General features: G+C 40.1%; 1 protein-coding gene across 6 annotated transcripts in view; it reads left to right on the top strand.

Annotated features, from left to right (window-relative positions):
• The window catches only part of PPP1CB (protein phosphatase 1 catalytic subunit beta), a 49,842-nt gene that overhangs the window by 14,139 nt on the left and 18,580 nt on the right, over positions 1–17,123 (top strand). For 4 of the 6 annotated variants that reach the window (XM_051828875.3, XM_070067904.2, XM_070067903.2 and 1 more), the window contains 3 exons: positions 9,991–10,122; positions 12,185–12,415; positions 15,610–15,714. In XM_051828875.3, the coding sequence (XP_051684835.1) occupies positions 9,991–10,122; positions 12,185–12,415; positions 15,610–15,714 (468 nt within the window). Of the gene's footprint in view, positions 1–9,719; positions 10,123–12,184; positions 12,416–15,609; positions 15,715–17,123 lie in introns of all 6 variants that reach the window. The other 2 variants (XM_070067907.2, XM_089324587.1) reach the window with 1 other exon arrangement.

Below are 17,123 nucleotides of genomic sequence, written 5' to 3'. Positions count from 1 at the left end.
GAATTTTGGTGCAGCTACTTAAGTTCCTACTTGTGCCACCAGCACTTCCCATATCAAAGTACCAGGTTCAAGTCTGGGCTACTCCACTTCTGATCCAGCTTCCTGTTGCATCCTGCAGCGGCAGCAGGTGATGGCTCAAGTTGCTGGGTTCCTACCATGAACATGGGAGACCCAAATTGAGTTCTTGGCTGCTGGCTTCACCCTGGCTCAGCCCCATTAATAAGGCAGGGATTTGAGAAGTGAACCAGCAAATTGAAGATCTCTGTCTTTCTTTCAAATAAAAGAAAAATAATTTTGGCTTATGGGGTTTAAAATGTGTGGCAACAGTGTATGCAGTGGTAGAACAAAAAGCTGGAGAGTGGTAATAAGTCAAAAGAACATTTGCAGTCTCTAGAATTATTACTAAATGAAAAGTAAAAGAATAAAGCTGAGAGGAGAAAACGGAAGAATATTAAAAACTGATGACTCAAAAATGAAAGAAAAGAGAAATAAAGATTAGGGAAACAAGTGACAGAATGGTAGACTTGCAGTCATCCTGGTTAGTATTTAAAGTAAATGCAAAAAGAGCAAACATTGAAATTAAACAAAGCTCAGAGGACCTAACCATATAACATTTGCAAGGGACTTGTTTTAAGTTTGAAGACATAGAGAAGTAAAACAGGGAAGAATAAATCAGGCCCCATTAAGCAAGTGAAACTTGACTGTATTTATGTTGGGAAAAGCGGTAAGGCAGGAAGTATCACTAGAGGTAAAGAAAGGCATTGTATAATGCCAAGAGGACAAATTCAACAGGAAGGTGTGCAACTGCCTGGAACCCTGTCACCTATGTGGAGGACCTGGATGAAGTTCCTGGCTCCTGGCTTTTAGCTCAGTTAGACCTGGCTGTTGCAGCCGTTTGGGTAGTAAACCAGCAGATGGAACATCCCTCTCCCTCTGTCACTCTGCCTTTCAAATCAATAATCTTTAAAATATGTATGGAACATTTATAAAAGTATACTATATGCTGTACCATAAAGCAAACTTCGTATATTTGGAAGAAAGGAAATCAGATATTTTGACTTCAGTGGTAATAAACTAGAAGTTGGAAACAAAATTGGAAATCCTCAGTTGGAAATTAAGCATGATCTATTTTATATCTTTTATGAACCAAAGAAGAACTAGCAACAAAAATTATGAAGTATTTTCAACTGAAGGGTAATGAAAATATGTGTAAAAATGTGCAATTGCAGCTAAAAACAGTGCTTAGAGTGTTTAACTTTATATGTCTTTTTAGAAAAAAAAAAAATACTGGGGCCGGTGCCATGGCTCACTTGGCTAATCCTCTCCCTGCGGCACTGGCCATCCCATGTGGGCACCAGGTTCTAGTCCCAGTTGCTCCTCTTCCAGTCCAGCTCTCTGCAGGGGCCCGGGAAGGCAGTGGAGGATGGCCCAAGTGCTTGGTCCCCTGCACCCGCATGGGAAACCAGGAGGAGGAACCTGGCTCCTGGCTTCAGATCCCTGTAGCTCCAGCCATAGTGGCCATTTGGGGGGTGAACCAACGGAAGGAAGACCTTTCTCTCTGTCTCTCTCTCTCACTGCTAACTCTTAATCTGTGAAAAAAAAAATTTTTTTTTTAAATAAAAAGAAAAAAACCCCACTGAACATTAAGCTCTGTTTTGAAACAATAAAATATTAAAGTACAAAAATCAAAAAAGGGCAGATGTGCATGGATTTTAAAATTTTGACACCAAAATAAATTTACCTTTTAATTCCATTTCCATGAACTTTTTGAAGTACTCGCATGGTTTTTCAAATGAAATCATGAAAGATTAATAATTGATAAACCTGTAGAAAAACTGATAATGTAAAAAATAGAAAATAAATTTTCAATATCAAGAAGGATAAAGTAGACAAGAGATGGGACAAATAAATGTAATGCATAATCCCAGGTTGACTTTTTTTTTTTTAAGATTTATTTTATTTATTCGAAAGACAGAGTTACAGAGAGGTCTTCCATCCGCTGGTTCACTCCCCAGATGGCCACAGCAGCCGGAGCTGTGCCGACCCAAAGCCAGGAGCCAGGAGCTTCTGGGTCTCCCACGTGGATGCATGTGCCCAAGGACTTGGGCCATCCTCTGCTGCTTTCCCAGGCCATAGCAGAGAGCTGGATCAGAAAAGGAGCACCTGGAACTCGAACTGGCGCCCATATAGGATGCTGGCACTTCAGGCCAGGGCTTAACCCCCTGCGCCACAGCACTGGCCCCCCAGGTTGACTTTTGTACTAGAGAGAAAGTGCTACGGAGGACATAATTGGGACAGTTAATGAATTGTATGTTCTTAATAAATTTTTTTTTTTTTAAGATTTTTGTTTGTTTATTTGAAAGGCAGAGTTAACAAGAGAGAGGTCTTCTGTCTGCTGGTTCACTCTTCAAATGGCCACAATAACCACAGCTGGCCTGGCTGAAGCCAGGAGCCAGGAGCTGCTTCCAGGTCTCCCACATGGGTGCAGAGGCCAGAGCAATTGGGACATCTTCTGCTGCTTTCTAAGTTGCATTAGCAGGCAGCTGGATTGGAAGTAGAGTAGCTGGGACACATACCAACGCCCATTTGGGATGCAGCGCTGCAGGCCAGGGCTTTAACCTGCTTGGCCACAGTGCCAGTCCTTGCAGTGTATTCTTTAAAGATTTGTGTCAATGTTACATTCCCTGAATCTGAGAACTTGTGCTGTGGCTGTGTAAGAGAATATTTTTAGGAAATATGTACTGGTTTACTGAGGGCCTGATGTGTGCAATCTACTCTCAGGTGGTTCAGAGGGAGAAAAATGTACATTCATAAAGGATAATAAGTTGTTATAAGTAAAGATGCTAATAAATTTGACAGTTTAGCTCAGGAGTTGGGAACATCCAACCTGTGGACCATATAAGGCCTGTGAAATAATTTGATTTGGCCCTGCCAAGGCAACTGCAATCAGAAATCAAAAATCAGTAAATCTATAGCAGGGTAATTTTTAAGTTGATAATTTTTTAAAAGATTTATTCATTTTATTTGGAAGGCAGAGTTAGAGGAAGAGACAGAAAGATCTTCCATCTACTGGTTCACTCACCAAATGGCCACATTAGCCAAGGCTGGGCTAGACTGAAGTCAGCAGCTTGATCCAGGTCTCCCACATGGTTGCAGAGGTCCAAGCACTTGGGCCATCTTCTGCTGCTTTCCCAGGTGAATTAACAGGGAGCTGGATCAGAAGTAGAGCAGCTGGGACACGAACCATCACCCATATGGGATGCTGGTGTTGAGGCGTAATCTGCTAAGCCATAGCATTGGCCTAAGTTGATAATTTTGTGTGGCCTGAGAATGATGTTGTAACTATCTAAATGGCCCTTGACAGAAAAAGGTTCCTCCCTCCTGATTTTAACTAACCCCCAAAAAGTAGAAGAAAACTCAAATAGTCACATTCATTAAAATGAGTTTGTATTGAAATACTTATCAAAAAGAAAATTCCAGGCCCAGGTGAGTCTCTGGTTATCTTAAATATTTAAAGAAATATGCCAGTTTTATACAGTCCCCTACAGAAAACAGAAATAGAACACTTCTCTGCTTGCCAACATAACCTGTATACCAAAATCTGACTAATAAATAATAAGGGAAGGAAGTTACTGACCTTTATCTCTCATGAATACAGCCATAAAAATCTTGATGATAATTCTAGTAAGTGTGATGGTATTGTATAGCCTGTAAGAAAGATAGTCGTAAAGTGGTGGGGTTTATTCTGAGAATCTAAGATTAGCTCAGAAATCAATCAAGTTAAATGACATTAGCAGAATAAAAGGGAAGAAAATCATGATTATCTCAGTAGATGAGAAAAGATATTGATAAATTTTGGTACACCCTTTGTGATAAAAGTTCTTAGTAAACTAGTAATAGGAGGTAATTTCCTCAACATGCCAAGATGAACACAGCTGGTATCTGTCATACTTAGTTCTAAAATATTGGGTGCCTTACCCTCCAATTCAGGAACAAGACAGGTAAAGCCACTAGTGCCATTGCTACTCAGCATTGTCTTAGATGTCCTCACCAATTCAATGAGGAAGAAAAATAAAAGTTAAAAATATTAGGAAAGAAGTAGAGCTGTTTTCATGAGTAAAACAGTTGTATAGTTGGAAAATGTAAAGGAATCTACAAAATATTAGATTATGTTACAAAATCAGTATTTGTGGCCAGTGCCACGGCTCAATAGGCTAATCCTCTGCCCGGCACACCAGGTTCTATCCCGGTCAGGGTGCCAGATTCTGACCCGGTCGTTCCTCTTCCAGTCCAGCTCTCTGCTATGGCCTGGGAGTGCAGTGGAGGATGGCCCAGGTCCTTGGGCCCTGCACCTGCATGGGAGACCAAGAGAAGCACCTGGCTCCTGGCTTTGGATCAGTGTGTTTGGCCGGCCGCGGCGGCCATTGGAGGGTGAACCAACAGAAAAGGAAGACCTTTCTCTCTGTCTCTCACTGTCAACTCTGCCTGTCAAAAAAAAAAAAAAAAAAAATCAGTATTTGCAAACCACTTGTTTATAAGACATTTTTTCTTATTTTCATTTTTTAAAAAAGATTTATTTATTTGAAAGGCAACGTTATAGAGAGGCAGAGAGAGAGGTCTTTCATTAACTGGTTCGTGCCCCAAATGGCTGCAACGGCCAGAACTGGGCCAATCCGAAGCCAGGAGCCAGGAGCTTCCTCTGCATCTCCCACACTGGTACAGGGGCCCAAGTACTTGGGCCATCTTCTGTTGCTTTCCCAGGCCAAGCAGAGAGCTGATTCAGAAGTGGAGTGGCCAGGCCTCAAACGGGCACCTATATGGGATGTCAGTACAACAGTTGGAGGCCTTGCCTGCTACGCCACAGCACTGGCCCCATTTTTCTCATTTTATTTGAAAGAGACCTTCCATTTGCTGATTTCCCATGTGGTGTCCTGATCCCCAGTACCTGAACCGTCATCTACTTCTTCCCAGGAAGCACATTAATAGGAAGCTGGGTGGGAAGTGGAGGAGCCAGAACTTGAACCAGGCACTCTGGTATGGGATGCAGGTATCCCAGATGGCAACTTAACTGCTTTACCAATTGCCTGCGCCAAATTATATTTCTGTATATTAACATCACACAATTGGGAATGAAATAGGAAAACATAGATTTACAATAGCAGCCCCAAAATCAATTTGAAAAATGTTTAAGACATCCACACTGAAAACTGTGATAAATTGCTGAGGGAAATGACAAATAAAAGGAGAAATCATGATAGATTTGAAGACTTAAAATTGTTAAAATGTCAGTTCTTCTGATACTTATTTATCTCCAGTTAAAACCCGTACAAGGCAGGACAAGTGTTTTTGTGCAACTGTTAAGTGCTGCTTAGGACACACCTGTAGGAAACCCTGGAGGGCTGGGCACTGTGGTGTAGCAGGTTAAGCTGCCACCTGCAGTGCCGGCATCCCATATGGGCACCAATTCAAGTACCGGCTGCTCCATTTCCGATCCAGCTCTCTGCTATGGCCTGGGAAAGCTGTAGAAGATGGCCCAAGTCCTTGGCCCCTGCACCTGCGTGGGAGACCTGAAAGAAGCTCCTGGCTCCTGGCTTCAGATCGGCACAGCTCTGGCCTTTGCAGCCAGCTGGGGAGTGAACCAGGAGATGGAAGACCTCTCTCTCTCTCTCTCTTTCTCTCTTTCTCTCTTTCTCTCTCTCTCTCTCTCTCTCTCTCTCTCTCTCTCTGCCTCTCCTCCTCTCTGTGTAACTCTTTCAATAAATTAATAAAAAATTTATTGATTTATTTGAAAGAGTTACACAGAGAGAAGAGAGGCAGAGGGTGGGGTTCTTCCATCCTCTGGTTCACTCCCCAGATGGCCACAAGGGCTGGAGCTGCACCGATACAAAGCCAGGAGCCAGGAGCTTCTTCTGGGTCTCCCATGCAGGTGCAGGGGCCCAAGGACTTGGGCCATTTTCTGCTTTCCCAGGCCATAGCGAAGAGCTGGATCAGAAGTGAAGCAGCCAGGACTTGAACTGGTACTCATATCAGATGCCAGTGCTTCAGGCCAGGGTTTTAACCTGCTGCGCCTTAGCGCTGGCCCCCATAAATAAATCTTTAAAGAAAAATAAAAAGACAAATACTGGGGTGTCTGGGTTCCAGTGCTGGGCTCCATTTCTGATTCCAGCTGCCTGCATCTAGGGTGCAGCAGGTGATGACCTGGGTCCCTGACACCCACATAAGAGACCTGAATTGAGTTCCTGGCTTTGGCCTGGCCCAGCCTCAATGTGTTTTGGTTTTTTTGACAGAGTTAGAGAGAGAGGTCTTCCTTCTGTTAGTTTACTCCCCAAAAGGCCGCTACAGCCGGCGAGCTGCACCGACCTGAAGCCAGGAGCCAGGTGCTTCCTCCTGGTCTCCCATACGGGTGCAGGGCCCAAGCACTTGGGCCATCCTCCACTGCCTTCCCCGGGCCATAGAGGAGAGCTGGACTGGAAGAGGGTCCAGAACCGGTACTAGAACCCGGAGTGCCGGTGCTGCAGGCGGAGGATTAGCCTAGTGAGCCGTGGTGCCGGCCCTTGCCTCAATTGTTACAGGCATTTGAGGAATGAGCCAGCTGATAGAAGAGGTGCTGTTTGCCTTGCTTATAAAATGAAGTTTTTAAAAATATAACCAAAGAAAGAAAAGATTGATTAAATTTAGTTGAGGTTATTTTGGATTTAAATTCATTAATAGCTATCTGTTCATCGCAAGACAGCATTAAGAGACAGAAAAAAGATAACCCAGTGTTCAAAAATGGACGGACAGTTCAAAATGAGCTTGTCCGTAAAAGGATAGCCAGGTGGTTTGTTAAGCACATTAAAAGGCAGGCATTTAACGTAGTGAATAGGATGCCCACATCCACATCCAATACCTGGTTTCAAGTCATGATTTCAATTCAATTCCTGGCTTCCAGCTTCTGCCTGGCCCAGTCTTGGGCATTGGTGGGCATGTGAGGAGTGAACCAGGGGATGGGAGCTCTCTTTCTGTCTCTTTTCCTCAAATTTACAAGCAAATCAGAACGCAAAAGTTCATGGAAAATAGAGATAAAAGATAAGTTTATTTTATGCAAAAAAAATTGAAATCCATATATGATTTTTTCATAGTACTTATTTTCCACATTTTCTTAGGGTTTGTGTGTGTTTGTACACACTTTTTCTATTTATCTGAAATTCAAAAGCAAGGAAAGTTAATTGATAGTGAAAGAAATAAGAATAGTAACCTGGGCAGAATGTCATTGGTTAGTTTACACAGGAGTCTTCAGGGTTGCTGGAAGCCTTCTGTATCTTCATCTGAATGGTAGTATTTTATATAAGAAGGGTTCTTGGAAATCTGGGAGTTCATAAGGGAGCAAGTCTTTGAATTAGAGGACAGCTGAATTGTCCTGGGTATCTATTTATCCTCCCAAACTGCATCTTAGAATCAGGGAAATGTAGGATTTTTTTGTGGTATGATTTTGGTTTTTGGTAAATTTTTAGTTTCTCTGGATTGGCATTACTGATAAGTTGAAACATTTTTATAGCAATTTAGAATGTTACAGTTACTTGGGAATTATGTAGACATGTAATTTACAGAGAAAATAAATATGTGGTAAAAGATTGACTGCTGTAATTTAGACACTTTGAATTGGCACATTAAAGTGACCCATACCTGTCTTTGGCTTCATAATGATTGGATTAAGTTATATCCAAATTTTGGTGACCCACCCAGGGTTTTATTACTATCAAATCACAACATAAATTGTGAAAAATTTTTATAAGGGCCAAATGGATTAGCTGTTTCTCTGCCTTTCAAATAAAATTTTTAAAATTAATTTATTTGAAAGGCAGTGATTGCCTGCACATGAGGTTGTAGGGGATGGAGGAAATATCCTCCATCTGCTGGTTCTTTCCCCAAATAGCCACAATGGCTGGGTGTGTTCCAGGCTGAGGCCAGGAGCCCAGAGCTCTGTCTGGGTCTCATGTGGCGGCAAGGGTCCCGGTACTTGGGCCATCTTCCACTGCCTTCCCAAACACATTAACAGGGAGCTGGATGAGAAATAGAGCAGTCAGGACTTGAACCAGTGCTCCAATATGGGATACCAGTGTTGCAGGTGGCAGCATAGTTCACTAAGCCACAGTGCTGACACCTTTCAAATAAATTTGTCTTTAGAAAAAACCCTGGTGTCAAGATTAAGAATTGTTCCTCAATCTAAGTGAGTAGTCTAGATACTTAATTGAAGGTATTATAAAAGCCCAGATATGCATCAGAAGTGGATAATTAATGTTTGGGAGCTGTGTTAAGTTCCCATAATAGTGGTTTTGCTGATCATTGTCTTGAATTTCAGGGATAGTTATTAACTGGCATATTTGGTAGCACATACTTGAATGTTGTTTGTTTCTTCTTTCATCTCCTGTGACTTTTTTTCTCCTATAAGCCTTTCTTGTTGACCTTACAAAATAATCTGTGATTTTTAGCAAGAAATGTGTGGACTTAGTTGTAAGTGGGAAGTAGTAGGGGCTGTAGAAAGATAATCTGTGTTCTTTATGTATCTTTTCAATTAAGCCTAATTGAGAGCTTACCAGTGTATTTAAAGATTAAAGGGAAAACAGTGAAGATAATGATGAATACAAGTTCAGTTCATTGGGCAAATCAGGGACTCCCCTCTCCCCACTCACTCTCCTACTCTACCTCATCCCAGAAGTTACTGAAAATCGTATTTATGAATTTTTATTGCTCATTCATGTGAAAAATGCTTTATTCCATTTAAATAGCATTTAGAGGTTTTCCTAAAATGCCTTATTATGAATATAATAACATTTAATAAATATCTTCCACTTTTTAAGTATTTGTGGCGATCAGAAAATGGGGGTGGTAATTGCCAAAGTTCTTGAGACTACTGATTTATTTTTTTTATTTATTTTTTATTTTTGGACAGGCAGAGTTAGACAGTGAGGAAGAGAGACAGAGAGAAAGGTCTTCCTTCAGTTGGTTGGCCGCCAAGGCCGGCGTGCTGCGCCAATCTGAAGCCAGGAGCCAGGTGCTTCCTCCTGGTCTCCCATGCAAGTGCAGGGCCCAAGCACTTGGGCAGTCCTCCACTGCCTTCCCATGCCACAGCAAAGAGCTGGACTGGAAGAGGAGCAACCGGGACAGAATCCGGCACCCCAAACTGGGACTCAAACCTGAAGTGCTGGCGCCACAGGCGGAGGATTAGCCTAGTGATCCACGGCGCTGTCCAAGACTGCTGATTTTATTAAAGGAATTTTTTTTAAAAGATTTATGTATTTATTTGAAAGGCACAGTTACAGAGAGGCAGAGGCAGAGAGAAAGAGAGAGATCTTCCATCCGCTGGTTACTCCCCAAATGATCGCAGTGGCCAGAACTGGGCCAATCCAGAGCCAGGAGCTTCTTCCAGGTCTCCCACGCGGGTGCAGGGGCCCAAGGACTTGGGCCATCTTGTACTGCTTTCCCGGGCCATAGCAGAGAGCTGGAGCAGCCAGGCCTCATGGGATTGTTGTCACTGGTGCCCATATGGGATGCTGGCACTGCAGGTGGCAGCTTTACCTGCTAAGCCACAGCGCCAGCCCCTAAAGGAAGTTTTTAATTTCCCTTTCTTCATAGCTGTTGGTGTCTTAGAAAAATTATACTAGCCTCCTACTTTGAAGATTTGTTTTGGTGGAATAGTAGGCCAGACCCTCAAGGGTGTTGTCCTTGGAACCTTTTAGGTCTCCAGGACTATTGGACCAGTTGGCCATTGGAGAGCAAAGATGAGGACTGTATTTCATCGACAGCAGACTTGAGGAGCATCATCAAGGACCAGCAACAGTGGAGATAGAAGCCAGAAGTCATTGGAATAACTTGAATGTTTGTTTTAGGACCCAACAGAATAATTTGATGCCTGTGTGATTTTTCTACTTTAAAATGAGCTCTTCTTAAAGAATTATTGTTTTATGGGTAAGTTTTAGAAAACTGACCAGCATATTTGTTGTTTTTCAGTACGAGGATGTCGTCCAGGAAAGATTGTGCAAATGACTGAAGCGGAAGTGCGGGGCCTTTGTATCAAGTCTCGGGAGATCTTCCTCAGCCAGCCTATTCTCTTGGAATTGGAAGCACCACTGAAAATTTGTGGTATGTAAATGGGTAAAGTTGGAAACAACTCTTCTGAGTCACAGTTTATATAAAAGAGATCGATATATTAAATAAAATTATAAACATTAAACTTCCGTAAGAATGACATTTTGTTATATAAAACAAGTGTTTGCCACATATATAACTGATGAAAAGTTTGCTGTTCATAATATATGAGTTCTTAGAAATAAGTAAGAAAAAGATAATACATTACAAAATGAAGAAGTGTTAGCTCTTAGAAGAAATTCAAGTGACCAGTAAATGTAAGGTCCTCATCCTCTCCAGGAATGACTGAAATGCAATTTAAAGTAAGTCCCCAACTTTATCAGATTACAGAAAAAAAAAAAATCAAGGATTAGTGTTTACTATTGTCAAGGGTATGGAGAAATAGCCATTCCAGTACACTGGCTAGAAAGCATAGATACAAATTTTGGTGGTCAATATAGTAATATCTGTGGTCTTCTAACTTTGTTGTGATGGTTAAATTTATTTTGAATACTAGATTATTTCACAATTTCTTTTTTTTTTTTTTTAAGTCGTATGGTGTTGACCAGAAGCAAAAGTTTGTAAGTTGAGTTGATGATCAGAAAAATTGTTGCATGGAAAGTAACATTTTTCTGTAGTTCACATGACAGTGCAAAATGATATAAATAATGTATCATGCTGGCTTTTGATTTGATAATTAGGTGTTCTTCAGTTATTAGTGTTTATAGATAGCTTTTGGACTTATCATCAACTTTTACTCAAAGTCTTCTGCATGATTCTCAGTGATCTGTATTCATACCATGTAATCTGCAGATGCTCAGTGTGTCTTTAAATATTTCTCATTTCCTTTTATTCATGTGGCTTATTAAATCATTTGCTTGGTACTCCTTTGTACAGCACCATGCAAATAATAGAGATATTAGCTAAGGCAAATATTTATTGAATATCACCTTCAAGAGGTAGTAGTTTAGACTTTTTGGAAATGATCGATCCTTTCTAAGAATTTAAATGATGCCAGTGTAAATTGATAATTTTGTATGGTCTGTGAATGATGTTATAAATACCCAAGTGACCCTTGGCAGAAAAAAGGCTCCCTACCCCTGCTGTATAGTATCAGTTTATTACCCTCATGGTCTTGTGGCTGACCAAGAGCCAGGGCTGAGTGCCACTGCCCAACATGCCAAGAGAGTATCAGACCATGTATCACTATCAGGAAAAGATGAAAATTAAAGTATGATTTCTACTGAATATATATCATTTTTATGCCACCATGAAATGGAAGAATCATAGATTTAACTGTCATAAGTTAGAGAGTGTCTGTGGTACTTTTCTTTAGAATTTTTAATATGAAAATAACTTCAAGGTAATAGTTACTTATAGTACATATTCCTAAAGTCTTGCCATTTTTCCTGTGTTTGTTAACAAAGTGCCCTAAGCCACTAAAATGCTAAGAGTACCTGTGTAATCTATTATATTATTATTTTTATTATTCTTGCTAAGTATAATTACATTATATATGATTGTTTTATTATTTATATTATTATTATATTGACAAATTATCCCTAAAACTGGCTTACAGCAACATTAGTTTACCATTCTCAAGTTTCTGAGGGTCAGGAATTCAGGCACAGCTTATCTGTGTCCTCTAGTTCTGGGGCTGTCACACTTTGTCTAGTCAAAGCGTAATCTGGGGCTGTAGTCATCTATCTGAAGGCTCAGCCGTGGAAGGATTCAGTTTCTCATGCCCTGAATGGACTGAGAACCTCTTCAAAATGAGTACTGGCCAGAGGCCACCTTCTTTGCAGGTGAAGCAGTTGGCTTTCGCAGTGAGCACTGAAGAAGGTGAGAGAGTGCCAGCAAGACAGAAGTCACAGTCTTTTAACCTTATCTTGAAAGTGACAGCCCATCTGACTTTTGCTACATCGTATTAGTAACAAGTCACTAGGTGTAACCCTCACTCCAGGGGAGGGGATTGCATAAGGTCCTGAACACTCGCAACTGCTTACATTAACAGCAAGTTTTAGTAGAAGCTGTTTAGTCATCAATTTCTCTAAAACTGACTTTTTCTATTTTTTAGGAGATATTCATGGACAGTATACAGATTTACTGAGATTATTTGAGTATGGAGGTTTCCCACCAGAAGCCAACTATCTTTTCTTAGGAGATTATGTGGATAGAGGAAAACAGTCTTTGGAAACCATTTGTTTGCTATTGGCTTACAAAATCAAATATCCAGAGAACTTCTTTCTCTTAAGAGGAAACCATGAGTGTGCTAGCATCAATCGCATTTATGGATTCTATGATGAATGTAAGTGAAAATAAAAATTATTTAATTAATGAAAACATTTCATAATAGTTTTCTAGTCAAAGGGGTTTTTTAATTCAGTATTTTTTTTTTAAGATTTATTTATTAAAGGCAAAAGAGATCCAGAGAAAGAGAGAGAGGCAGAGACAGAAATCTTCCATCCACTGGTTCACTCCCCAGATGGCTACAACGTCCAGAGCTGGGCTGATGTGAAGCCAGGAGTTTGTTCCGGGTTCCCACATGGGTGGAGGAATCTGCAGCTGAAAAACGTTACTAATTAAATTGATTCCTTGAGCACTTCTTCGTCATGTTGTTTTAGACTGACAACAGCATCCTAGTCTGGAGAGTTCCTCTTTTAATTAGTTTTTCTACTAAAATATCAAGTGAAACAGAGGTCACTGTAAATAGTGGCTTCTGGTTTTCCAGCATCAGTTAGAGTTTTAATTCCCTGCATTCTTGTGGTGTATCAGAAGCCCTTAATAAGAATGTGTTGGGGGGCTGGCACTGTGATGTAGAGTAAAGCCGCCACTTGCAGTGCCAGCATCCCATATGGGCACCGGTTTGAGTCCCAGCTGCTCCTCTTCTGATCCAGCTCTCTGCTATGGCCTGGGAAAGCAGTAGAAGATGGCCAAATTGTTGGGTCGCTGCACCCATGTGGGAGACCCAGAAGAAGCTCCTGGCTCCTGGCTTTGCATCAGCGCAACTGCAGCATTCATGGCCAATTGGGGAATGAACCAGTGAATAGAAGACCTTTCTCTCTCTCTCTCTCTCCCCCTCTCTCCCCTGCCCCTCCCTCCCCTGTGTAACTCTTTCAAATAAATAAATAAATCTTTAAAAAATAATAGTAATGATAATGTGTCATAAGAACTATTGAAAAGTTCGGTGGAACTGGTTTATTATTAGAATTTTAATCTATATGTACAGATCTAGAAATACCAGGATACTGAATATTTTGGGTTATCCATATTTTATTATATTTTATCAATAGGAAAACACAGATTTACTATTGTGTAATAGTGTTTCTAAGTGTTATTACTGAATTTCTAAATATACATTTGGTCTTGCGGTTTTGTTAGATTAAGTATGGGAACAAGTGTGTTAATTCACTAATTAACATTTAGAATCAGTTATTTTGAAATTGAATTTATTTTTTACTCCTGAATTTGCCATTATAATCTTCTTTTACTTTTTTCCATCCTTAAATTCTTCTCAAATTTGTATCTCCTTAATTCATATAATGATTTGACAAAACTTTGAGAATGTGTTATGTATGTTAGTCACTCTTCTCACTAAACGCCGGGAATGCATCAGAATGTAAAACTTACCTGTTCTTGTAACACTTATACCCCAGTGGGAATGATTCTGTATCTGATTTTATATTGCATTTTTATTTCTGAAATGTAATAAATACAGCTTAAATTGCTTAAAACACACCAGTAGCTCAGAGTGAGTGAGTTGGAATACAGTGTCCCTCAGTAACTCTGGGAGACTAGTTCTAGAACCTCCAGGAAACATGCCAAAATCTGTGGATACTTAAGATCTTTGTTTATGGGATTTGCATATAACTTATGCACGTTCTCCTGTATACTTTAAGTCATCTCTAAATTACTTATATAGTGTCAGTGCTCTGTTATCAGTTACTACACTGTATTATTTAGGGAATAATGACAGTAACTGACATAGATTGTTTTTGTTTTTGTTTCCATTTATGGTTGATTGAATCTGTGGTTATGGAGCCCTCAGGTATGGATTCAGGGGGCCAACGGTACATCAAACTAAAGACTAAACTAAGGAGGGGCGGCTGGCATTGTGGCGGAGCAGGTAGAGCCACCACTTGTGATTGTGGCATCCCATAGGAGCACCAATTCAAGTCCCTGCTGCTCCACTTCTGATCTATCTCCCTACTAATGGCCTGGGAAAAGCAGTAGAAGATGGGCCACCATACCCATGTAGGAGACCAGGAAGAAGGTCCTGACTTCAGCTTGGCCCAGTCCCAGCTGTTGCAGCCATGCAAGGAATGAACCAGCAGATGCAATATCTCTATCTCTTTTTTCTCTGTAACTCTGATTTTCAAATAAACAACTTTTTTTTTTTTTCAAGATTTATTTATTTATTTGAAAGGCCGAGTTAGAGAGGAAGAGTCAGAGAGATCTTCGATCCACTGGTTCACTCCCCACTCCCCAAATGGCTGCAACAACCAGAGCTGGGCCAGTCTGAAGTCAGGAACCAGGAGCTTCATCTGGCTCTCCCATGTGGGTACAGGGGCCCAAGAACCTGTGCCACCCTCAGTCCTCCATCCTCCATCCTCTGTCCTCCACTACTTTCCCATGTATGTTAGCTGGGAGCTGGAAGTGGAGCATCCAGGACTCCCAGCTGGCACCCATATGGGAATAACAACACTGCACGTAGTGGCTTTACCTACTACGCTACAGCACCAGCCCTATAAATAAATCTTAAAAAAAAAAAAAAAAAGAATAAAATAAGGTTCTGAATACTCTTGTATAGAAATGACATTAAGTGACATTAAGTATGGGAGAGCAGCTTGTAAACAGAGCTTTGAGTTAAGAGATGGGCTATAGCGTAGAAGCATAGAGAATTAGTATTTATATGTTTTTCCTGGCTTAGTTGCAACTTGGCAAATTTAAGAGTAACTCTGTAAAGGTATAGCTGTTTATGCTAGGCTACAGAAAAATTACAGACTTCGTATCCTTATTTATACTTGTTCTAGTGCCAAATTGTAATTTGCTCAAAAGCGACGACCAGTTGAGCACTTCGAAATTTTCTTTCTTGGCAGTAAGCTGTAGTTGCTCAAGGCATTAGAGTTAAAAAACAAAGTCTTCAGAGGGAAGCAACCCTTTTGCTTCTGTTGGCTTATTTGGCTAGGTGTTAAACTCAAAGTGAGCTGCTAGCCTGTTAAACTATTTCAAAGTTGCTATATTACACTGATCTTTAAAAGACAAAATTGTTTAATATATTTGTCTCATAAAACACCTAGCACAGTCTTTGAAATTACTTGCAACTTTACTGAAGGTGCTGAATATTTTTTATCTATTACTTTTTCTAAAGTATACAAATAACACATAAAAAATGAAGTGCTCAATAAGCATAAAGGAAATTAAAATCATAATGTGGATTTAAATAACCAATATAAACAGTTTTATATTTTTTAAAATTCTGTCTGCTTGTTCTTTTTATAGGCAAGCGAAGGTTTAATATTAAATTGTGGAAGACCTTCACTGACTGCTTTAACTGTCTGCCTATAGCTGCCATTGTGGATGAGAAGATCTTCTGTTGTCATGGAGGTAGACCAGTAAATTTTTAATGAATTTGCCTTACTGTTATTCAGAAAAGGTCTACAATAAGATGCTGTGGGGAAACAAAGCAGTGCTTTTATGAGAACTCAAGTGATTAAAACTTTTGCTATTATTAAAAATACTAAAATGAGAGGCTCATTTCCTGCCTATAACAAAATCTTTCATCAGCATCCAGATGTGATTGATACATATCTTAACATTTGTCAAGAGTTGGCTTCATGCAATGTGTCTGCTTTATTCCTAAAAATAACTTTTCATACAATGGTAAGTTCTGTATGATTTGTGGGAAAAAAAATTGAAGACATAAAAGTTAGCAGTTGGCTAGATGCCTTGCAAATATGTATAGTATGTGATCTGATAATCTTAATGAATTTAAAAATCTGCTAATAAAATAGATGTATGAAACAGAAACAGATATGACTAATAAGAGACTTGATTATGTTGGTACTTCTAGAGAAAATAATTATTGAAAAGTCCAAAAAAGGAGAATTGTTGGACAAATATTGATGGAAGCATGGGTTTTAGGGGAAAAATAGACTTTGGAGCATTAAAAGGGACTTGAGACAATCTTCGTATGTTGTGCAGTTTTAGGAACATGCAAGAATTGACTGTCATATATAGAGAATTGAATACTGAGCAAAGGAAATTGATGAATGCTCTAATAATTGTTTTGGGTTATTAGAAATTAATGGAAATAACGTAAGAAAATTAGATTTTTATCAACATACAGGAAGAATTCAAATGGAGAAACATGGAAAGGTTAGATGCATTTACCTACATCTGAGCTAATAAGTGGCTCATTTTCTTTCTCTTTTTTTTTTTTTTTAAGATTTATTTGAAAGAGTTACACAGAGAGAGGAGAGGCAGAGAGAGAGAGGTATTCCATTCACTGGTTCGCTCCCCAACTGGCTGCAACAGCTGAAGCTGCACCGATCTGAAGTCAGGAGCCAGGAGCCTCCTCCAGGTCTCCTACCTAGGTGCAAGGGCCCAAGGACTTGGGCCATTTTCTACTACTTTCCCAGGCCACAGCAGAGAGCTGGATCGGAAGTGGAGCAGCCAGGACTAGAACCAGCCTCCCATATAGGATGCCAGCACTTCAGGCCGGGGCATTAACCCGCTGCACCACAGCGCTGGCCCCTAGTGGCTCATTTTCTGACAACATAATTCACCATATAAATGGAAACTTGTTTTTCAGTATATATTAAACACCAGAGGAATTGTAGTTCTTATACAGTATAGCTAAGAATAGAAATACAGCTTTATGAAATAATGTTTAGTTCTGCTCCTTGTGATGATAGTTGGATTACCTAACAAAAGGAAATAAAAGCTTACATTTTAATGTACCACTTTAAAGATTGCAAAGTGTTTTTATGTGCTTTCTTCTTTATCTTTGTGGC

Source organism: Oryctolagus cuniculus, chromosome 2, assembly GCF_051225735.1.
Source record: "Oryctolagus cuniculus isolate XC-2025 breed Fujian yellow rabbit chromosome 2, ASM5122573v1, whole genome shotgun sequence".
Classification (NCBI taxonomy): domain Eukaryota; kingdom Metazoa; phylum Chordata; class Mammalia; order Lagomorpha; family Leporidae; genus Oryctolagus; species Oryctolagus cuniculus.
Note: the sequence above shows the minus strand (reverse complement) of the source record. Positions and strands in the feature narration are given on the sequence as shown.